This window comes from Taudactylus pleione, unplaced genomic scaffold (genome assembly GCF_031769625.1).
Source record: "Taudactylus pleione unplaced genomic scaffold, aTauple2 ptg000660l, whole genome shotgun sequence".
Lineage (NCBI taxonomy): Eukaryota > Metazoa > Chordata > Amphibia > Anura > Myobatrachidae > Taudactylus > Taudactylus pleione.
Genome location: NW_028285062.1, coordinates 1421375 through 1446542, shown reverse-complemented (window position 1 = coordinate 1446542; position 25168 = coordinate 1421375). Strand labels below are relative to the sequence as shown.

At 49.3% G+C, this 25168-nt stretch overlaps 1 protein-coding gene across 2 annotated transcripts in view; it reads right to left on the bottom strand.

Annotated features, from left to right (window-relative positions):
- TTC7B (tetratricopeptide repeat domain 7B) overlaps positions 1 to 25168 on the bottom strand; it is a 206775-nt gene that overhangs the window by 19548 nt on the left and 162059 nt on the right. Inside the window, exons 18-19 of one of the 2 annotated variants that reach the window (XM_088455569.1) lie at positions 24238 to 24384; positions 4593 to 4733 (exon numbers count right to left, since the gene is read on the bottom strand). In XM_088455569.1, coding sequence (XP_088311695.1) covers positions 4593 to 4733; positions 24238 to 24384 — 288 coding nt within the window. The remainder of the gene's footprint in view (positions 1 to 4592; positions 4734 to 24237; positions 24385 to 25168) is intronic. The other variant, XM_088455570.1, reaches the window with a different exon arrangement.

Sequence of the window (25168 nt, the reverse complement as noted above, 5' to 3'; positions counted from 1 at the left end):
GCTGTCTCCTGAAGTAGACCGTGCGCTTTCATCTAGCATCCAACTAGCACACCAGTCCAAAGCCTTGGTACAAGCATCCACAGCTAGTTTTATTTGCAGCACAAATATAAATAAAACAAAGGAAAATCCTAGACTGTTCGGGTCTAACAAGACAAAATAGCTCCCTCTCTCAGAGTGGAGGGACCTAACGTCCCCATCACAAAACAGCAGTATTAGCACAGTACTTACAGCCAGTAATCACGGTGTCTCTCTCGCCTGATGCCTGTTTCCCAGGTAGTGAGAGACGGAGACAAACAACTGCCACACACTATATAAGCCTCTCACAGGTGCTCTGACAATCAAGGTTTTCATTTTAATTCTGTCCACCAGAAGCCTGGAATCTGGGGCACACATAGCTCCGATTTACAACGTCTCTTGTGCTTTTATCACAATATGCATCGTCAAAGTTCTGTCTCCAGTGTTTTAGAACTTGCAGGTACCATTCCTGCCAATTCTGTTTGTACAGAGCAAACAGTAAGTTTTTTTAATTATGTAAGCATAATAACCCAGTTTGGTGAAGAGGGTACAGGTCTCGCCTAGCTCACTCTTTAGTTACGTTTACATGAATTTTGTGTGAGATGTGTATCAGTGTGAACTGTCCCATTCTCATTACATGCCAGTGAAATTCCATCATGTCTGCGATGCTGAAACGGCAGGTCAAGGGGCTGTTGTGCTCCGAGTCACAGAGTGAAATTTCACCCTCTCAGGGGGAGTCTCTGATCATTGTTTCCGTACAGATGTCACTGAAACAAGGTCAGAGACTTGTGATAAACCCAGCTAGTTTTATTTAATCAAGGGAAGCATAAGGGGGTCATTCAGACCCGGTCGTTAGCGCCGATGCGCTCAGACCGGGTCGATGGCCCCCCACAGAGCATGCGCACGACGGCGCCGGCGCCGTCGTGCGCATGCGTGAGACCCGCTACGACCGACAGCGCCGGTCGTAGCGGGTCTCGATCCAAAGGCAGCTCGCCGTGTTTGGAAGGCGGGCCGGGGGGGTGGCAGCCCAAACGGGGGCGTTCCCATGGGAATGCCTACCGTTTGGGGGCGCCCCACTGACATCACTAATGATGTCAGTGGAGAGCTTCCGGCTCAGACAGAGCCGAAAGCTCTCCGGGGCTTACGACAAGGGAGACCCTACCCTACCCTACCTTGACCATCGCGACAATCACCTTAGGCGGTCGTAAGGCTGTGGGTGTTAACCCACAGCCTTACCACCGCGAAGGAGGACGTCTTGAAAATTCAAGACATCCTACCCTCATTCAGACCGACTGCACGCTCTGTGCGACCGGCTCTGAATGAGGTCCAAAGTCCCTGTGCTAAACCCAGCAGTAAGGACCCAAGCTTCCTTTGCAAAATACGGGGAAAGTCCATTACATCATCAGAAACACTCATTCATCTGCACAGTGGATGCAGTGAATCAAGCGGGGAGAGGACTGAGGGCCTGATTCAGAGCCGGACGCTCTGACAGAGCGCTCGCTCTGAATCAGGGCCGGCCGGGCATCTGTTTTTTTAGAGCGGCCCCCCTACCTTAGGGTCTCGTCAAAAGCCCAGATGGTTGCAATGGTCTTGACTATCGCGACCTTCACCCTTAGCGGTCGTTAGAGCAGTGGGTGTTAATGGGCCATCCACTACATGATTTTAGCGGGTGATTGAACGATAACGACGTCGTTATCGTTCAATCGTTTCAAAATTGTTTATAAATCGTGCAGTGTTTGGTCGTTAACGATCAACAATGTGTGGTCCCGCTGGTCGTTTGATCGTCTCGTCAGTCGACTGAACATGCAGGTCAATTTCACTTGATCTATTAAAGATCGTTTGCAAATCGTTCAGACTGAAAGATAACATTTCAAGGGAAAAAATCAAGGGAAAATCATTTAGAGATTGGACAGGGTGTAGATCGTCTAGTGGATGTGCCTCATTAACCCACAGCTTAGCGATCAACATGGAGGCGGCCGTTCAGGATGCAAGCGGCCGCCCTGTTTCAGAACGACCGCTTGCATCCTATGACCGCCTCTGAATGAGGCCCCCTGTACCTGTCTGATTTATTTTACACTCTACCCACACCCTGCCTTATTCACTGCATCCACTGTCCCCGCCACCTGACTCACTGCATCCACTGTCCCCGCCACCTGACTCACTGCGCACTCTGGGCCTGATTCAGAGCCGCTCGTAAGCGGCCGCTCATTCGCTATGAGCGATGTTCGCACAACTACGCATGCGTATGGGTCGTAATGCGCATGCGCAAACCAGTCATTGGGGTCGGAAATCGGGCGCTCGTAAAACAGCGAGGGGCTGCTAATGTGATTGGACAAAATGTACCGTTTGTGGGTGGTAACAGGGGAAGGTGCTTGAAAACGGGGGAGTGGAGATCCGAACGCAGGCGTGCCAAACGGTCAAAAGGGCGTTTAATGGGAGTGCATAATTAGTAAAGGAGCGTCATCGACCACGTCACTTGGTTGTCTCTTAGCCTGAACTGCTCGCAGTGATAGCAGGCAGAAAAACCTACCACAAGCACTGCGAGCAGTTCAGATGCCTTTCGATGTTCCCGATTAATCTAATAAATACCGGAGATGACGTGTGATGCGAACGGCAAAGGGGCGACTTTACAAAATAGCGAGCGCATTTTTCACTCGCTCAGACATAGAGACGTCAACAAACCGCAAAGAGCGAGCGCTCAATTTAAATAGCCGGCCCCTTTTTTGGAACGACCGTACGCAAATAGCGTCCGGCTCTGAATCAGGCCCTCAGTCTCCCCCATCTGATTCCATGCCATCTGATTCACTGCACCCTGTACCCCCCCCTGGTGGATTCACTGTTCCCTCTGCCCCTTGGTGGATTCATTGCCCACTCTGTCCTCCAGGCCTGATTGACTGCGTCCTCTGCCTCCAGCCTAATTCACTGCGCAAACTCTGGGCCTGATTCAGACCCGCTCGCGAGCGCTCACAAGCGGGTCGATGTTGGCCCAGTGCGCATGCGCATGACAGACCCGGCTCCGTCGTGCGCATGGGCGAGACCCGGATAGCGACGGGCAAGCCGTCGCTATGGGTCTCGCTACAAAGGGGGCGTGCTGTCACTCACCATCGACCGCTCGCTACAGCTCACTCACCATCCTGGCCGCTCGCTATAGCTGTGGGTGGTCACCCACAGTTATACGAGCGGCCCGGAGGCCGCTCTAAAATTAGGAAGGTCGGCCCTGATTCAGAGCGAGCGCTCTGTCACAGCGTCCGGCTCTGAATCAGAGCCTCAGTCCCCGCCACCTAACTCACTGCGCACTCTGTCCGCGCCACCTGACTCACTGCGCACTCTGTCCCCGCCACCTGACTCACTGCGCACTCTGTCCCCCCGCCACCTGACTCACTGCGCACTCTGTCCCCGCCACCTGACTCACTGCGCACTCTGTCCCCGCCACCTGACTCACTGCGCACTGTCCCCGCCACCTGACTCACTGCGCACTCTCTCCCCACCACCTGACTCACTGCACACTCTGTCCCCGCCAACTGACTCACTCTGCACTGTCCCGCCAACTGACTCACTGCACACTCTGGGCCTCATTCAGAGGCGGTCGCAGGATGCAAGTGGTCGCTCAGAAACAGGGTGGCTGCTTGCATCCTGAACGGCCGCCTCCATGTCGGTCGTTAGGCTGTGGGTTAACACCCACAGCTCTAACGACCGCTAAGGGAGATGGTCGTGATGGTCAAGACCATCGCGACCATCGGAGCTTACGACGACACCCTAGGATAGGGTCTCGTCAACCTTAAGCCCCAGGGAGCTTCCTGCTCTGTTTGAGCAGGAAGCTCCCCACTGACATCACTGATGTCGTCAGTGGGGACGCCCACAAAACGGCAAGCGTTCCGAAAGGAACGCCTCCGTTTGGCCGGGCACGTCCCCGGCCCGCCCAGCAAACGGAGCGAGCTGTCAATCAACATCGACAGCTTGCTCCGTCTGCTTCGAGCCCGCTAACGACGGGTGATTGTGATCCGTCGTTAGCGGGGCTCACGCATGCGCACGACTGAGCAGTCTCCGTCGCGCGCATGCCCTGTGGACCAACATCGAGTCGGTTACGAGCGCTCACAACCGACTCTGAGTAAGGTCCTCTGTCCTCGATGCCGACTCACTGCACACTGTGTCCCCGCCAACTGACTCACTCTGCACTGTCCCGCCACATGACTCACTGCACACTCTGTCCTCAATGCCTGACTCACTGCACACTCTGTACCTACTGCCTGACTCACTTTGCACTCTGTCCTCGTTGCCTGACTCACTGCACACTCTGTCCTCGATGCCTGACGCACTGCACATCTGTCCCTACTGCCTGACTCACTTTGCACTCTGTCCTCGTTGGCTGACTCACTGCATATTATGATCCAATAAAGGCATGGCCCAGAAGCCCAACTGTTATTAAAGAGCCAACAAAGATGTGTTTGCAGAGCAAGATTTGGAAAGCGATTACTAAAGAGTGGGGGACTGTGTAATTAGTACAGTCCTATCCAGCATGCAACATTTACAGCATGTACTCTGCTGCGGAATAATAGACGGTGAATATGTATCCTTACCTGCATGCAACCAGATCTGTGCGAGTGTCATCCAGGGGTGAAGAGGGCCTTGCTTTGGGGCACTGCTCTGCAGAGAAGAGGCCACCTCAGACAATGCCTGCTCTACTCGGGACGCTGCGATGGATGTCGCATGGACGGAACCTGTGAAAGTGAGAAGTTACAATGAGGATTGCAGACAGAGACTTCACAAAGCCTATAAAAGTGGTGCCGTGGTTCATACGCTATTAAATAGCATTTATCCATGTGCGCAACACGTGCAGCAGCCCAATCATTGCATTACAGCCACACAGATGTGGAGAAAAGACCAGTGATGTTAGAGCTGTGCAATTACCTGAGCGGGCATCTCCTGGTAAACACTAACCTAGAGGAAAAGAATATACACCAACTCTATAGGGGCTGTCTGTACAGAATCCCAGACAAATGACCACTCTCCAGACCAAACGCAGCTGCCTGGAAGTCCGACAACCACTACCGATGTGAGAGGTGACACTGTTATATATACACAATAATTGCCAGCATGTGCGTATATACTGTAACTGTGTGTTCTGCATTCACATTACCTTTTCTGGCAATGTAAACGGAGTACTCCCCTTTCACTAGATGTATCATTTAATAGACATTGTTTCTTTTGTTGCAGTTTAGTTCGTAATCTCCTTAAAGAGGGAATCTGGATGTATCCAAGAATCAATTTTGCTATTAGAGTTTTAACTTTGAATAAAGAGATTTTTCTTTTTAATACAATGTTATTAGGAGTGATAGAAATGTATGTATAAACAATGAGTTACAATGTCCAAAAAAATATATATGCAATACACATATATAATTCAGGCGCATATAAAAAAAATTATTACTGAATATAGTTAAGCTGCTCCTAACCGTGATAACCTGCAATGAACACTTGTGTTACAAAGTACAAAAAAGCCTGGATATAGAATATTCAACTTATATGCCTTAATAGGCCAATTGGATTGTTTGAATTCAACCAGACAAAAGAGCGCTTTGACATTAACAATTTATTATAACTTGTATAACTGCAGAAGGTGTCTCCTATGTTAGTATGCAATATGTAACCTTCTGCAGAGGTTGTTCTCCTTTCCATAGATATGAGCTATTATAATAGACAATAAGATTAATTATCTGCCGTTGTACAGCACTCTGAGATAAATACCATTATGAGCTGATACATTCTATCTACTATAAACTATCACAGAAACATGGAGATCTTACGCTACATTTTAGTTCTAGTACAGTAACTGGACAGTGCATGTCGGACATGGATATCAGAGGATTATCCCTAAGGAATAATGAGTGTGATGACTTCGCTACTCTGTGTACATGGAGTTTTGCGCTCAACAGATCCTCCTCCTGGAATTCTGCAAAATGACAAGAGTGGACAGCGCACTTCAGACACTGCGGCCTGCAGACCATCTTCCCGGCATTCTGTGTGTTAGAATGAGATTGGACAGCGCACTTCAGACACTGCGGCCTGCAGACCATCTTCCCGGCATTCTGTGTGTTAGAATGAGACTGGACAGCGCACTTCAGACACTGCGGCCTGCAGACCATCTTCCCGGCATTCTGTGTGTTAGAATGAGACTGGACAGCGCACTTCAGACACTGCGGCCTGCAGACCATCTTCCCGGCATTCTGTGTGTTAGAATGAGACTGGACAGCGCACTTCAGACACTGCGGCCTGCAGACCATCTTCCCGGCATTCTGTGTGTTAGAATGAGATTGGACAGCGCACTTCAGACACTGCGGCCTGCAGACCATCTTCCCGGCATTCTGTGTGTTAGAATGAGACTGGACAGCGCACTTCAGACACTGCGGCCTGCAGACCATCTTCCCGGCATTCTGTGTGTTAGAATGAGACTGGACAGCGCACTTCAGACACTGCGGCCTGCAGACCATCTTCCCGGCATTCTGTGTGTTAGAATGAGACTGGACAGCGCACTTCAGACACTGCGGCCTGCAGACCATCTTCCCGGCATTCTGTGTGTTAGAATGAGATTGGACAGCGCACTTCAGACACTGCGGCCTGCAGACCATCTTCCCAGCATTCTGTGTGTTAGAATGAGACTGGACAGCGCACTTCAGACACTGCGGCCTGCAGACCATCTTCCCGGCATTCTGTGTGTTAGAATGAGACTGGACAGCGCACTTCAGACACTGCGGCCTGCAGACCATCTTCCCGGCATTCTGTGTGTTAGAATGAGACTGGACAGCGCACTTCAGACACTGCGGCCTGCAGACCATCTTCCCGGCATTCTGTGTGTTAGAATGAGATTGGACAGCGCACTTCAGACACTGCGGCCTGCAGACCATCTTCCCAGCATTCTGTGTGTTAGAATGAGACTGGACAGCGCACTTCAGACACTGCGGCCTGCAGACCATCTTCCCGGCATTCTGTGTGTTAGAATGAGACTGGACAGCGCACTTCAGACACTGCGGCCTGCAGACCATCTTCCCGGCATTCTGTGTGTTAGAATGAGACTGGACAGCGCACTTCAGACACTGCGGCCTGCAGACCATCTTCCCGGTATTCTGTGTGTTAGAATGAGACTGGAAAGCGCACTTCAGACACTGCGGCCTGCAGACCATCTTCCCGGCATTCTGTGTGTTAGAATGAGACTGGACAGCGCACTTCAGACACTGCGGCCTGCAGACCATCTTCCCGGCATTCTGTGTGTTAGAATGAGACTGGACAGCGCACTTCAGACACTGCGGCCTGCAGACCATCTTCCCGGCATTCTGTGTGTTAGAATGAGACTGGACAGCGCACTTCAGACACTGCGGCCTGCAGACCATCTTCCCGGCATTCTGTGTGTTAGAATGAGATTGGACAGCGCACTTCAGACACTGCGGCCTGCAGACCATCTTCCCAGCATTCTGTGTGTTAGAATGAGACTGGACAGCGCACTTCAGACACTGCGGCCTGCAGACCATCTTCCCGGCATTCTGTGTGTTAGAATGAGACTGGACAGCGCACTTCAGACACTGCGGCCTGCAGACCATCTTCCCGGCATTCTGTGTGTTAGAATGAGACTGGACAGCGCACTTCAGACACTGCGGCCTGCAGACCATCTTCCCGGTATTCTGTGTGTTAGAATGAGACTGGAAAGCGCACTTCAGACACTGCGGCCTGCAGACCATCTTCCCGGCATTCTGTGTGTTAGAATGAGACTGGACAGCGCACTTCAGACACTGCGGCCTGCAGACCATCTTCCCGGCATTCTGTGTGTTAGAATGAGACTGGACAGCGCACTTCAGACACTGCGTCCTGCAGACCATCTTCCCGGCATTCTGTGTGTTAGAATCGGACACTGCGGTCTGCAGATTATCTTCCCGGCATTCTGTGTGTTAGAATAGGACACTGCGTTATGCAGATTATCCTCCTGGCATTCTGTGTGTTAGAATCGGACACTGCGGTCTGCAGATTATCCTCCTGGCATTCTGTGTGTTAGAATCGGACACTGCGGTATGCAGATTATCCTCCTGGCATTCTGTGTGTTAGAATCGGACACTGCGGACTGCAGACCATCTTCCCGGCATTCTGTGCATTAGAATCGGACACTGCGGTCTGCAGATTATCCTCCTGGCATTCTGTGTGTTAGAATCGGACACTGCGGTATGCAGATTATCCTCCTGGCATTCTGTGTGTTAGAATCGGACACTGCGGACTGCAGACCATCTTCCCGGCATTCTGTGCGTTAGAATCGGACACTGCGGTCTGCAGATTATCCTCCTGGCATTCTGTGTGTTAGAATCGGACACTGCGGTCTGCAGATTATCCTCCTGGCATTCTGTGTGTTAGAATCGGACACTGCGGTCTGCAGATTATCCTCCTGGCATTCTGTGTGTTAGAATGAGACTGGACAGTGCACTTCACACACTGTGGCCTGCAGACCATCTTCCCGACATTCTGTGTGTTAGAATAGGACACTGCGGTCTGCAGATTATCCTCCTGGCATTCTGTGTGTTAGAATCGGACACTGCGGTCTGCAGATTATCCTCCTGGCATTCTGTGTGTTAGAATGAATCGGACACTGCGGTCTGCAGATTATCTTTCTGGCATTCTGTGTGTTAGAATGAGACTGGACGGTGCACTTTGGACACTGCGGCCAGCAGATTATCTGTGTGTTAGAATGAGACTGGACAGGGCACTTCGGACCCAACGGTCAGCAGATTATCCTCTGGAATTCTGTATGTAAGGGCAAGACTGGACAATACACCTTGGACAGTGTGGTTAGCAGACTGATCTCACTGCTGCTGTATCCTTGGTACTGAAACCACTTTATTTGCATGTGGCTACAAATAAATGCATTATAATGCCTACTCATCAACTATGGGCTTAACTAACAGGGCAGAACGACTGTGCACAAACACCTCATAATGCCATTTAGTGGAATTATTAAGCACATTTCCGCACATATTATTGCAGTGTAAATGAAGGTAACTGTCCCTTTTTCCTGTGTCCGCTGTCAGATAACCAGACCTCATGTCCGAGCCCTTCACCTTCTCTTTGTACTTTGCAGTAGAGAGATAACCATACAGTAACAGCGGCTCTGGCTGGGAGTCACAGTGCATCACTACAGAAGCTGCTATCAGGTAAGTGTCAGCAGGGGACGATGAATAACTATTCCATGTAAAGAGGAGAATGAGAACGTTTGGTAGTAGCTATAATCAGCTTCCTATTAGTGACCACGACGACTACACATTGTAGAGGCAACAATTCTGTGACCGTTATCGCTATTCTGATTATACGCACGCAGCGCAGTTGCTAATATCAGCGCCTATAAGTAACTGCGTTCCTAGCTGAATCAGGCCCTGAATCCATATTGATGAGAATGCAGCCAGGCAATTCAACTCAGAATCAGTGACTTCACTGAGACATGACGTGCCTCGTGCCTCAGTGATATCACTAGTTCCAGTGAAGGGATAGGCGGAATACTGGTTCGCCTTGTACCGTGGCTTCATCCCGTGTACATTTCAAAGTCAACTCTATTCTTTTACAATTCTGTATTGTCCTGACGTGGAGCAGCCTGTGTGTAAGAATCCAGCATTACATTAACATTACAATTATTACATTTTATTTATCATGCTATGGGGGAAGCAATGCAAAATGCACATGCTCAATACTTTACTCCATTTACAAATGTACACCATAGGCCTGTTTGGCAGTCTAAGCCATTGGACCTGATTCAGACCCGCTTGCTAAGTTACGCTCGCTCACTGTGAGCGATTTTCGCCCATCTGCGCATGCATATAATTCGCAGTGCGCGTGCGCAAGCCATTCGTTGCGATCTGATTTTGGTAGCTCGTAAGCCCCTATCAGGTCGCTGCTTTGAGTGACAGATAATGCCATTTGTGGGAGGTAACAGGGGAAGGTGCTTGTGAACGGGGGAGTGGATGTGCGAACTCAGGTGTGTCTGGCCGCCAAAACGCCGTTTAAAAGGCGTGCATAATTAGCGATGTATCGTCATTGTACATGTCACCTGCATGTATTTCAGCCAGCGCTGAACGCAGTGCTTGTGGCAGGCTAAGGCAACCCCAAGGGCTGCGAGCAGCTCCGATGGCTCTCGATGGTCCCGATTAATCCTTCATTTCCCGGAGATGACGTGTGTTGCGAGTGGAAAGAGGGCGTCTTTAGACAATTCCGAGCGCATTTTGCTGTAGCTCGCTAAAACACAGTGGGCGTCCTTATGCGACGCAGTGCGAGCGCTTAATTTAAATATCTGGCCCCTTTTTTGCCAGCGAGCGGGTCTGAATGAGCTCCTTTGCACGCTATGCACTGACACAATGTGAATTATATTGGTTTATTATTATTGCTATTAATTCTTTGTACAAGCTGTCCCAGTCAGGGTGCCGTGTAGTTGTAAGAACTTGCACGACAGTCATTCCCCTCCGGAATGATTGCAATGCCCACTTCACATCACATGCTAACGGCGTTTCCTCAGCGTCGGGTTATAATCTGCTTTCCCACGCTGTTCTGTGCGCGTTCCACTAACGCACATCTCCCCCGCCCACAGTAACACTCTTCAATGAAGGTTTAATGAAAAAAAACCCCAAAACAACATTTTTCGGTTTCACTGATGAAAGTAGCCTCACTGAACGTATACTTTAAGCCGGAATGTCAGTCGTTATATGGCTTTGTGATATGTATCATGTTGGTAGAGATTTTGTTGCAATAGATGCATTATCTTCATGCTAATAAGAGTGTGGATAATAGTTACAGTTTCATCAGCAATATTGCATTATTCTTCATTTAATATAAATGTAGCAGCTACTAATCATATTTTCCATATAAAGAGATTTAACAACACTTCTATTTTATGAATCCTCAGTGAAATTGTAGATTTAAAGGGCAATAACCATCAGCAGATAACTAGCACCTCCTGCGTGCAGCCATATTTCCACGGCTTAGTGAGAGTGTCTATCACGGACACCGTGCGCCCTCTGATTGGTTCTCCCACTCACCTCTCCCCCACAGTCAATTTAAAGTGGTGAACAAAAATATGTTAATTACTGTAGGTGGTAGAGCGGCTTTAAATGAAACCAGAGCCTGCAGGAGGTAATACGGTAGAAAGCGCGGTAACAGCGACTGATTAAAAGTGGAGCAGTTCAAGCAGCCACATTGTGTTCTACACCGATATCTCTGAGAGAGTGTCCTATGACTGCGCTGGAACAATTGTGCAGTTAGTGGATGGCAGTAGCTTTACAGGCTGTGTCTTACTCATAGCACTAGATGCTTGTAAGTTTATAGTCTCTGTTATCATGAAGAAGGATTGCAGGAGAATGATGCATAGTGATACTCTCTCCATCCCGCAGGCAGGTACACGAGAATGATGCATAGTAATACTCTCTCCATCCCGCAGGCAGGTACACGAGAATGATGCATAGTGATACTCTCTCCATCCCGCAGGCAGGTACACGAGAATGATGCATAGTAATACTCTCTCCATCCCGCAGGCAGGTACACGAGAATGATGCATAGTGATACTCTCTCCATCCCGCAGGCAGGTACACGAGAATGATGCATAGTAACTACTCTCTCCATCCCGCAGGCAGGTACACGAGAATGATGCATAGTAAATATTCTGTCCATCCCGCAGGCAGGTACACGAGAATGATGCATAGTAAATACTCTCTCCATCCCGCAGGCAGGTACACGAGAATGATGCATAGTAATACTCTCTCCACCCCGCAGGCAGGTACACGAGAATGATGCATAGTAAATACTCTCTCCATCCCGCAGGCAGGTACACGAGAATGATGCATAGTAAATACTCTCTCCATCCCGCAGGCAGGTACACGAGAATGATGCATAGTAACTACTCTCTCCATCCCACAGGCAGATACACGAGAATGATGCATAGTAAATACGCTCTCCATCCCGCAGGCAGGTACACGAGAATGATGCATAGTAATACTCTCTCCATCCCGCAGGCAGGTACACGAGAATGATGCATAGTAAATACTCTCTCCATCCCGCAGGCAGGTACACGAGAATGATGCATAGTAAATACGCTCTCCATCCCGCAGGCAGGTACACGAGAATGATGCATAGTAATACTCTCTCCATCTCGCAGGCAGGTACACGAGAATGATGCATAGTAATACTCTCTCCATCCCGCAGGCAGGTACACGAGAATGATGCATAGTGATACTCTCTCCATCCCGCAGGCAGGTACACGAGAATGATGCATAGTAAAAACGCTCTCCATCCCGCAGGCAGGTACACGAGAATGATGCAAAGTAACTACTCTCTCCATCCCGCAGGCAGGTACACGAGAATGATGCATAGTAAATATTCTGACCATCCCGCAGGCAGGTACACGAGAATGATGCATAGTAATACTCTCTCCATCCCGCAGGCAGGTACACGAGAATGATGCATAGTAAATACTCTCTCCATCCCGCAGGCAGGTACACGAGAATGATGCATAGTAAATACGCTCTCCATCCCGCAGGCAGGTACACGAGAATGATGCATAGTAATACTCTCTCCATCTCGCAGGCAGGTACACGAGAATGATGCATAGTAATACTCTCTCCATCCCGCAGGCAGGTACACGAGAATGATGCATAGTGATACTCTCTCCATCCCGCAGGCAGGTACACGAGAATGATGCATAGTAAATACGCTCTCCATCCCGCAGGCAGGTACACGAGAATGATGCATAGTAACTACTCTCCTCATCCCGCAGGCAGGTACACGAGAATGATGCAAAGTAACTACTCTCTCCATCGCGCAGGCAGGTACACGAGAATGATGCATAGTAAATATTCTGTCCATCCCGCAGGCAGGTACACGAGAATGATGCATAGTGAATACTCTCTCCATCCCACAGGCAGATACACGAGAATGATGCATAGCAATACTCTCTCCATCCCGCAGGCAGGTACACGAGAATGATGCAAAGTAACTACTCTCTCCATCCCGCAGACAGGTACACGAGAATGATGCATAGTAACTACTCTCCTCATCCCGCAGGCAGGTACACGAGAATGATGCATAGTAACTACTCTCTCCATCCCACAGGCAGATACACGAGAATGATGCATAGTAACTACTCTCCTCATCCCGCAGGCAGGTACACAAGAATGATGCAAAGTAACTACTCTCTCCATCCCGCAGACAGGTACACGAGAATGATGCATAGTAACTACTCTCTCCATCCCACAGGCAGGTACACGAGAATGATGCATAGTAATACTCTCTACATCCCGCAGGCTGGTACACGAGAATGATGCATAGTAACTACTCTCCTCATCCCGCAGGCAGGTACACGAGAATGATGCAAAGTAACTACTCTCTCCATCCCACAGGCAGATACACGAGAATGATGCATAGTAACTACTCTCCTCATCCCGCAGGCAGGTACACAAGAATGATGCAAAGTAACTACTCTCTCCATCCCGCAGACAGGTACACGAGAATGATGCATAGTAACTACTCTCTCCATCCCACAGGCAGGTACACGAGAATGATGCATAGTAATACTCTCTCCATCCCGCAGGCAGGTACACGAGAATGAAGCATAGTAACTACTCTCCTCATCCCGCAGGCAGGTACACGAGAATGATGCAAAGTAACTACTCTCTCCATCCCACAGGCAGATACACGAGAATGATGCATAGTAATACTATCTCCATCCCACAGGCAGGTACACGAGAATGATGCATAGTAACTACTCTCCTCATCCCGCAGGCAGGTACACGAGAATGATGCAAAGTAACTACTCTCTCCATCCCGCAGGCAGGTACACGAGAATGATGCATAGTAAATATTCTGTCCATCCCGCAGGCAGGTACACGAGAATGATGCATAGTGAATACTCTCTCCATCCCACAGGCAGATACACGAGAATGATGCATAGTAATACTCTCTCCATCCCGCAGGCAGGTACACGAGAATGATGCAAAGTAACTACTCTCTCCATCCCGCAGACAGGTACACGAGAATGATGCATAGTAACTACTCTCCTCATCCCGCAGGCAGGTACACGAGAATGATGCATAGTAACTACTCTCTCCATCCCACAGGCAGATACACGAGAATGATGCATAGTAACTACTCTCCTCATCCCGCAGGCAGGTACACAAGAATGATGCAAAGTAACTACTCTCTCCATCCCGCAGACAGGTACACGAGAATGATGCATAGTAACTACTCTCTCCATCCCACAGGCAGGTACACGAGAATGATGCATAGTAATACTCTCTCCATCCCGCAGGCAGGTACACTCGAATGATGCATAGTAAATACTCTCTCCATCCCGCAGGCAGGTACACGAGAATGATGCATAGTGAATACTCTCTCCATCCCGCAGGCAGGTACAAGAGAATGATGCATAGTAAATACTCTCTCCATCCCGCAGGCAGGTACACGAGAATGATGCATAGTGAATACTCTCTCTATCCCGCAGGCAGGTACACGAGAATGATGCATAGTAAATACGCTATCCATCCCGCAGGCAGGTACACGAGAATCATGCATAATAAATACTCTCTCCATCCCGCAGGCAGGTACACGAGAATGATGCATAGTTAATACTCTCTCCATCCCGCAGGCAGGTACACGAGAATGATGCATAGTAGTACTCTCTCCATCCCGCAGGCAGATACACGAGAGTGATGCATAGTGAATACTCTCTCCATCCCGCAGGCAGGTTCACGAGAATGATGCATAGTGATACTCTCTCCATCCCGCAGGCAGATACACGAGAGTGATGCATAGTGAATACTCTCTCCATCCCGCAGGCAGGTACACGAGAATGATGCATAGTGAATACTCTCTCCATCCCGCAGGCAGGTTCACGAGAATGATGCATAGTGATACTCTCTCCATCCCGCAGGCAGGTACACGTGAATGATGCATAGTGATAGTCTCTCCATCCCGCAGGCAGGTACACGAGAATGATGCATAGTAATACTCTCTCCATCCCGCAGGTAGGTACACGAGAATGATGCATAGTAATACTCTCTCCATCCCGCAGGCAGGTACACGAGAATGATGCATAGTAATACTCTCTCCATCCCGCAGGCAGGTACACGAGAATGATGCATAGTGAATACTCTCTCCATCCCACAGGCAGGTACACGAGAATGATGCATAGTAACTACTCTCTCCATCCCACAGGCAGGTACACGTGAATGATGCATAGTGATACTCTCTCCATCCCGCAGGCAGATACACGTGAATGATGCATAGTGATACTCTCTCCATCCCGCAGGCAGGTACACGCGAATGATACATAGTAACTACTCTCTCCATTCCGCAGGCAGGTACACGCGAATGATGCATAGTAATACTCTCTCCATCCCGCAGGCAGGTACACTCGAATGATGCATAGTAAATACTCTCTCCATCCCGCAGGCAGGTACACGAGAATGATGCATAGTGAATACTCTCTCCATCCCGCAGGCAGGTACACGAGAATGATGCATAGTAAATACTCTCTCCATCCCGCAGGCAGGTACACGAGAATGATGCATAGTAATGCTCTCTCCATCCCGCAGGCAGGTACACGAGAATGATGCATAGTAAATACTCTCTCCATCCCGCAGGCAGGTACACGAGAATGATGCATAGTAGTACTCTCTCCATCCCGCAGGCAGGTACACGAGAATGATGGATAGTAAATACGCTCTCCATCCCGCAGGCAGGTACACGTGAATGATGCATAGTAATACTCTCTCCATCCCGCAGGCAGGTACACGTGAATGATGCATAGTAATACTCTCTCCATCCCGCAGGCAGGTACACGAGAATGATGCATAGTAATACTCTCTCCATCCCGCAGGCAGATACACGAGAATGATGCATAGTAAATACGCTCTCCATCCCGCAGACAGGTACACGTGAAAGATGCATAGTAAATACGCTCTCCATCCCGCAGGCAGGTACACGTGAATGATGCATAGTAAATACGCTCTCCATCCCGCAGACAGGTACACGAGAATGATGCATAGTAATACTCTCTCCATCCCGCAGGCAGGTACACGTGAATGATGCATAGTAAATACGCTCTCCATCCCGCAGGCAGGTACACGTGAATGATGCATAGTAAATACGCTCTCCATTCCGCAGGCAGGTACACGTGAATGATGCATAGTAAATACGCTCTCCATCCCGCAGACAGGTACACGAGAATGATGCATAGTAATACTCTCTCCATCCCGCAGGCAGGTACACGTGAATGATGCATAGTAAATACGCTCTCCATCCCGCAGGCAGGTACACGAGAATGATGCTTAGTAATACTCTCTCCATCCCACAGGCAGGTACACGTGAATGATGCATAGTAAATACGCTCTCCATCCCGCAGGCAGGTACACGTGAATGATGCATTGTAAATACGCTCTCCATCCCGCAGGCAGGTACACGTGAATGATGCATAGTAAATACGCTCTCCATCCCGCAGGCAGGTACACGTGAATGATGCATAGTAAATACGCTCTCCATCCCGCAGGCAGGTACACGAGAATGATGCATAGTGATACTCTCTCCATCCCGCAGGCAGGTACACGTGAATGATGCATAGTAAATACGCTCTCCATCCCGCAGGCAGGTACACGAGAATGATGCATAGTAATACTCTCTCCATCCCGCAGACAGGTACACGAGAATGATGCATAGTGATACTCTCTCCATCCCGCAGACAGGTACACGAGAATGATGCATAGTGATACTCTCTCCATCCCGCAGACAGGTACACGAGAATGATGCATAGTAATACTCTCTCCATCCCGCAGGCAGGTACACGAGAATGATGCATAGTAAATACTCTCTCCATCCCGCAGGCAGGTACACGAGAATGATGCATAGTAAATACGCTCTCCATCCCGCAGGCAGGTACACGAGAATGATGCATAGTAATACTCTCTCCATCTCGCAGGCAGGTACACGAGAATGATGCATAGTAATACTCTCTCCATCCCGCAGGCAGGTACACGAGAATGATGCATAGTGATACTCTCTCCATCCCGCAGGCAGGTACACGAGAATGATGCATAGTAAATACGCTCTCCATCCCGCAGGCAGGTACACGAGAATGATGCATAGTAACTACTCTCCTCATCCCGCAGGCAGGTACACGAGAATGATGCAAAGTAACTACTCTCTCCATCCCGCAGGCAGGTACACGAGAATGATGCATAGTAAATATTCTGTCCATCCCGCAGGCAGGTACACGAGAATGATGCATAGTGAATACTCTCTCCATCCCACAGGCAGATACACGAGAATGATGCATAGTAATACTCTCTCCATCCCGCAGGCAGGTACACGAGAATGATGCAAAGTAACTACTCTCTCCATCCCGCAGACAGGTACACGAGAATGATGCATAGTAACTACTCTCCTCATCCCGCAGGCAGGTACACGAGAATGATGCATAGTAACTACTCTCTCCATCCCACAGGCAGATACACGAGAATGATGCATAGTAACTACTCTCCTCATCCCGCAGGCAGGTACACAAGAATGATGCAAAGTAACTACTCTCTCCATCCCGCAGACAGGTACACGAGAATGATGCATAGTAACTACTCTCTCCATCCCACAGGCAGGTACACGAGAATGATGCATAGTAATACTCTCTCCATCCCGCAGGCTGGTACACGAGAATGATGCATAGTAACTACTCTCCTCATCCCGCAGGCAGGTACACGAGAATGATGCAAAGTAACTACTCTCTCCATCCCACAGGCAGATACACGAGAATGATGCATAGTAACTACTCTCCTCATCCCGCAGGCAGGTACACAAGAATGATGCAAAGTAACTACTCTCTCCATCCCGCAGACAGGTACACGAGAATGATGCATAGTAACTACTCTCTCCATCCCACAGGCAGGTACACGAGAATGATGCATAGTAATACTCTCTCCATCCCGCAGGCAGGTACACGAGAATGAAACATAGTAACTACTCTCCTCATCCCGCAGGCAGGTACACGAGAATGATGCAAAGTAACTACTCTCTCCATCCCACAGGCAGATACACGAGAATGATGCATAGTAATACTATCTCCATCCCACAGGCAGGTACACGAGAATGATGCATAGTAACTACTCTCCTCATCCCGCAGGCAGGTACACGAGAATGATGCAAAGTAACTACTCTCTCCATCCCGCAGGCAGGTACACGAGAATGATGCATAGTAAATATTCTGTCCATCCCGCAGGCAGGTACACGAGAATGATGCATAGTGAATACTCTCTCCATCCCACAGGCAGATACACGAGAATGATGCATAGTAATACTCTCTCCATCCCGCAGGCAGGTACACGAGAATGATGCAAAGTAACTACTCTCTCCATCCCGCAGACAGGTACACGAGAATGATGCATAGTAACTACTCTCCTCATCCCGCAGGCAGGTACACGAGAATGATGCATAGTAACTACTCTCTCCATCCCACAGGCAGATACACGAGAATGATGCATAGTAACTACTCTCCTCATCCCGCAGGCAGGTACACAAGAATGATGCAAAGTAACTACTCTCTCCATCCCGCAGACAGGTACACGAGAATGATGCATAGTAACTACTCTCTCCATCCCACAGGCAGGTACACGAGAATGATGCATAGTAATACTCTCTCCATCCCGCAGGCAGGTACACTCGAATGATGCATAGTAAATACTCTCTCCATCCCGCAGGCAGGTACACGAGAATGATGCATAGTGAATACTCTCTCCATCCCGCAGGCAGGTACACGAGAATGATGCATAGTAAATACTCTCTCCATCCCGCAGGCAGGTACACGAGAATGATGCATAGTGAATACTCTCTCTATCCCGCAGGCAGGTACACGAGAATGATGCATAGTAAATACGCTATCCATCCCGCAGGCAGGTACACGAGAATCATGCATAATAAATACTCTCTCCATCCCGCAGGCAGGTACACGAGAATGATGCATAGTTAATACTCTCTCCATCCCGCAGGCAGGTACACGAGAATGATGCATAGTAGTACTCTCTCCATCCCGCAGGCAGATACACGAGAGTGATGCATAGTGAATACTCTCTCCATCCCGCAGGCAGGTTCACGAGAATGATGCATAGTGATACTCTCTCCATCCCGCAGGCAGATACACGAGAGTGATGCATAGTGAATACTCTCTCCATCCCGCAGGCAGGTACACGAGAATGATGCATAGTGAATACTCTCTCCATCCCGCAGGCAGGTTCACGAGAATGATGCATAGTGATACTCTCTCCATCCCGCAGGCAGGTACACGTGAATGATGCATAGTGATACTCTCTCCATCCCGCAGGCAGGTACACGAGAATGATGCATAGTAATACTCTCTCCATCCCGCAGGTAGGTACACGAGAATGATGCATAGTAATACTCTCTCCATCCCGCAGGCAGGTACACGAGAATGATGCATAGTAATACTCTCTCCATCCCGCAGGCAGGTACACGAGAATGATGCATAGTGAATACTCTCTCCATCCCACAGGCAGGTACACGAGAATGATGCATAGTAACTACTCTCTCCATCCCACAGGCAGGTACACGTGAATGATGCATAGTGATACTCTCTCCATCCCGCAGGCAGATACACGTGAATGATGCATAGTGATACTCTCTCCATCCCGCAGGCAGGTACACGCGAATGATACATAGTAACTACTCTCTCCATTCCGCAGGCAGGTACACGCGAATGATGCATAGTAATACTCTCTCCATCCCGCAGGCAGGTACACTCGAATGATGCATAGTAAATACTCTCTCCATCCCGCAGGCAGGTACACTCGAATGATGCATAGTAAATACTCTCTCCATCCCGCAGGCAGGTACACGAGAATGATGCATAGTGAATACTCTCTCCATCCCGCAGGCAGGTACACGAGAATGATGCATAGTAAATACTCTCTCCATCCCGCAGGCAGGTACACGAGAATGATGCATAGTAATGCTCTCTCCATCCCGCAGGCAGGTACACGAGAATGATGCATAGTAAATACTCTCTCCATCCCGCAGGCAGGTACACGAGAATGATGCATAGTAGTACTCTCTCCATCCCGCAGGCAGGTACACGAGAATGATGGATAGTAAATACGCTCTCCATCCCGCAGGCAGGTACACGTGAATGATGCATAGTAATACTCTCTCCATCCCGCAGGCAGGTACACGTGAATGATGCATAGTAATACTCTCTCCATCCCGCAGGCAGGTACACGAGAATGATGCATAGTAATACTCTCTCCATCCCGCAGGCAGATACACGAGAATGATGCATAGTAAATACGCTCTCCATCCCGCAGACAGGTACACGTGAAAGATGCATAGTAAATACGCTCTCCATCCCGCAGGCAGGTACACGTGAATGATGCATAGTAAATACGCTCTCCATCCCGCAGACAGGTACACGAGAATGATGCATAGTAATACTCTCTCCATCCCGCAGGCAGGTACACGTGAATGATGCATAGTAAATACGCTCTCCATCCCGCAGGCAGGTACACGTGAATGATGCATAGTAAATACGCTCTCCATTCCGCAGGCAGGTACACGTGAATGATGCATAGTAAATACGCTCTCCATCCCGCAGGCAGGTACACGTGAATGATGCATTGTAAATACGCTCTCCATCCCGCAGGCAGGTACACATGAATGATGCATAGTAAATACGCTCTCCATCCCGCAGGCAGGTACACGTGAATGATGCATAGTAAATACGCTCTCCATCCCGCAGGCAGGTACACGAGAATGATGCATAGTGATACTCTCTCCATCCCGCAGGCAGGTACACGTGAATGATGCATAGTAAATACGCTCTCCATCCCGCAGGCAGGTACACGAGAATGATGCATAGTAATACTCTCTCCATCCCGCAGACAGGTACACGAGAATGATGCATAGTGATACTCTCTCCATCCCGCAGACAGGTACACGAGAATGATGCATAGTGATACTCTCTCCATCCCGCAGACAGGTACACGAGAATGATGCATAGTGATACTCTCTCCATCCCGCAGGCAGGTACACGAGAATGATGCATAGTAAATACGCTCTCCATCCCGCAGGCAGGTACACGAGAATGATGCATAGTAACTACTCTCCTCATCCCGCAGGCAGGTACACGAGAATGATGCAAAGTAACTACTCTCTCCATCCCGCAGGCAGGTACACGAGAATGATGCATAGTAAATATTCTGTCCATCCCGCAGGCAGGTACACGAGAATGATGCATAGTAATACTCTCTCCATCCCGCAGGCAGGTACACGAGAATGATGCATAGTAATACTCTCTCCATCCCGCAGGCAGGTACACGAGAATGATGCATAGTAATACTCTCTCCATCCCGCAGGCAGGTACACGTGAATGATGCATAGTAAATACGCTCTCGATCCCGCAGGCAGATACACGAGAATGATGCATAGTGATACTCTCTCCATCCCGCAGGCAGGTACACGAGAATGATGCATAGTAAATACGCTCTCCATCCCGCAGACAGGTACACGAGAATGATGCATAGTGATACTCTCTCCATCCCGCAGACAGGTACACGAGAATGATGCATAGTGATACTCTCTCCATCCCGCAGACAGGTACACGAGAATGATGCATAGTGATACTCTCTCCATCCCGCAGGCAGGTACACGAGAATGATGCATAGTGATACTCTCTCCATCCCGCAGGCAGGTACACGAGAATGATGCATAGTAATACAGTAATACTCTCTCCATCCCGCAGGCAGGTACACGAGAGTGATGCATAGTGATACTCTCTCCATCCCGCAGGCAGGTACACGAGAATGATGCATAGTAATACTCTCTCCATCCCGCAGGCAGGTACACGAGAATGATGCATAGTAATACTCTCTCCATCCCGCAGGCAGGTACACGAGAATGATGCATAGTGATACTCTCTCCATCCCGCAGGCAGGTACACGTGAATGATGCATAGTAAATACGCTCTCCATCCCGCAGGCAGGTACACGAGAATGATGCATAGTAATACTCTCTCCATCCCGCAGACAGGTACACGAGAATGATGCATAGTGATACTCTCTCCATCCCGCAGACAGGTACACGAGAATGATGCATAGTGATACTCTCTCCATCCCGCAGACAGGTACACGAGAATGATGCATAGTGATACTCTCTCCATCCCGCAGGCAGGTACACGAGAATGATGCATAGTAATACTCTCTCCATCCCGTAGGCAGGTACACGAGAATGATGCATAGTAATACTCTCTCCATCCCGCAGACAGGTACACGAGAATGATGCATAGTAATACTCTCTCCATCCCGCAGACAGGTACACGAGAATGATGCATAGTAATACTCTCTCCATCCCGCAGACCAGTACACTGTTTCCAGCGTCTTCTTCATCTTTGCACCTATACTAACGGTACAAGCTGAGAAGACGTCTGCTGCCTGCGCCATCACAGGGTCCGGCTCTGCAGGGGTTAATACTATGAGCTGTGGCAGAGGGGGCTGCAGACACACTGGGTAATGGCTGGAGGCCTCGGGAATAATGCCAGTGTCACGGGTATACAGAGCCATCTCTCACTGCTAGCTCTGTAATTATACCGTCTGCTTACGGAGAGTTAGGAAGTTAGGACCTGTCCACAAGCCTGTAATGAATTCATATGAAAGGACCTCTGTGTGCAGCAGAACATCTCATTTTGCAGGGATTGTAATGGGTAAGCTGTAACCTGTGTACTTCTAGTAATCTCTGCAATGATCTGTAACTACGGGTCAGGGGAGTAATTACATCTGGGCGCAGAGGCAGTAATTATAATTCTGCGCTTTCACACTTTAATCTGTCTCATAGAGAAGTCGCTACCTTGTGGCTCTTCAGATGTCGTGTAACTGTAAGTCCCAGCATTCCCTGACTTGGTGTCTCAGAGGTCAGTACATTGCATTAATCCTGTAGCTCGGCCCTTAGGTGCCAGGGTGGCATTGGGGATTGTACAATGGCTTTTCTCTTGATGTGTACACAACACATTTAGCACCACAATTCAACACAAATGTAAAAAGAACATCATGCCCATAACCAACAGCAAGGAAAGAATGTGCCAATACACCCAGGATAGAGGGCAGAGAGGCTGGACGGAATGGTGACCATCTCACTGCAGGAGAGGCAGCGCAGCGCTGATGGTACAGGGGGAATAACGGCATGCTCTTCTGGTCAGGCACAATGACACATCTCCACATGCACAATGTGCTTCAGGGCATGCACACTGCAAAGGGTTAATCAGGACAACATGTGCTCCAATTACCGCACTGCCGGGATCTTATTAGAGAGACAGCACTGATCTGCATGGCACAGGGCACCGGGGCAGTGCCAGTCTGCTCTATATGGCACATCTACAGCCGAGCGCACACACACCGTCAGGAGAGGGGGCCTGGAGATGAAACACTTTGGTGACCCCCACTGAACACCTCTATTATTAAGTAAAGAGCCCTCCAAAAATAGCTGTGTGTTGAAGCCTTCAGAAATGAATACTGTCTCTTTAATAATTCATGGGAAAGGCCGGTCGCAGTTAGACCTTGTGATTACATTGTGCAGTGAGCAGCACCTCAGCTTATGCCCTTTAACTGCCAGAAAGTCCAGCGACACAAACACTGGGGCCCTCTGCTGGCAGAGAATGGTACAGCTGGAGGTAATCACATGATATAAAGTGGCTGCTGGATAGGGGATGCCAGTACCAAGGTCACAGGCTGTGCCAGCGTTACTTACAAACAGAAAACATGGAGTCAAAACCATAAGTGTGAGAGGTGTCTGGAGAGCGGCCTTCAAACACTGCATATAAAATCACAAATGAAAACAAAATGCAAAAGCGTCACTGCAAATAAAGTCACACCCCAAACCCCCAACACGTTTTCTGAGAATCTGCAAACAGGGGCCCCTGCATCTGTTTTGTAGATGTAGCAGACGGAACATGCACGGACTGAACGTGTACCTGTGACTGGTGGTGCATGAGACTGCCGGCCTATCACTAGGTGTGTACCAGCGGCATCCCCCCCCTCCCGGATGTGGTGACAAGTCCCTGGCACGGCTGAGCCCTTACACAATGTGCAATCAGCTTGCTAGAAAGAAATGTAACTTATCCAGTTTGCAGATTATCAGAAAACCAGCAGAACCCATCAAAGCAGGAAACCAGTTTACACAGAGGAGGTTCTGGCCCCGAGGACGGCTCAGCGTTTGCACCGGCCCTTGTTACGGGGTCGGTTTTGGAAGGAGAATGAGGGAGATGAGAGGTGACAAACAGGTGGAGAGGTGATTCTGGTCTTGAAAGGGAAGAGGACTCAGATGCTAGAAGACAAAGCGAGAGAAAAAAAGAATGAAAGCCAACAAGGAGTGCAAGGAGAGGGACCATGGGGAGGACATAGAGAGCGGGATGCCGGGGACTAACACAAGTTCTCAGTACATACCCGGATGATGTACAGGATCTTCTGGGAAGCACAGAACTAAATCTTCCTGGACAGCTCAAAACAGTGGGCGATTGACAGGTCTGTTTCCCAAGAGATCCTGCAGTAACCGAGGCTGACAAGATCTCCAACCTAGCTACAACTGCACAGAAACATTCCCTATATATTACATCTATGTGATCATTACAGACTGCAGGACTTGTACACTATCAATGCAATCATGTCCACAATGACAACGACAAGTCTCACAGCACCATCTCTGCAAGGGCCCAGTATGTCCAGCTAAGAGGCCAGAGAGACAGCCGTATGTATAATCGGAATCAGTATGTAATATGGCCGGTGGTTCTAATCCTGACAGCGCAAGCCCGGCAGGGGTGAAGATCCCAATCGATAATTTGGGTAAGTACCCCTAACCTTACCCCCTACCCTAACCCTCCTTTAGGGGTGCCTAACCCTAACCTCCCCCTCTAGTGCCTAACCATAGTCCCCCTCTAAGTGCCTAAACCTAACCCCCCCTTCCCCGCAGCCTAAACCTACGTCTCCTGGGAGGTCCTCACTTTAACCTCCCCCCGGGAGTGCCTAAACCTAACCCTCCCGGGGGGTGCCAAGTTCTAAGTCCCCTCGGGAGCCCTAAAACCTAACCCTCCTTTCCCACGGCTGTCCACGCC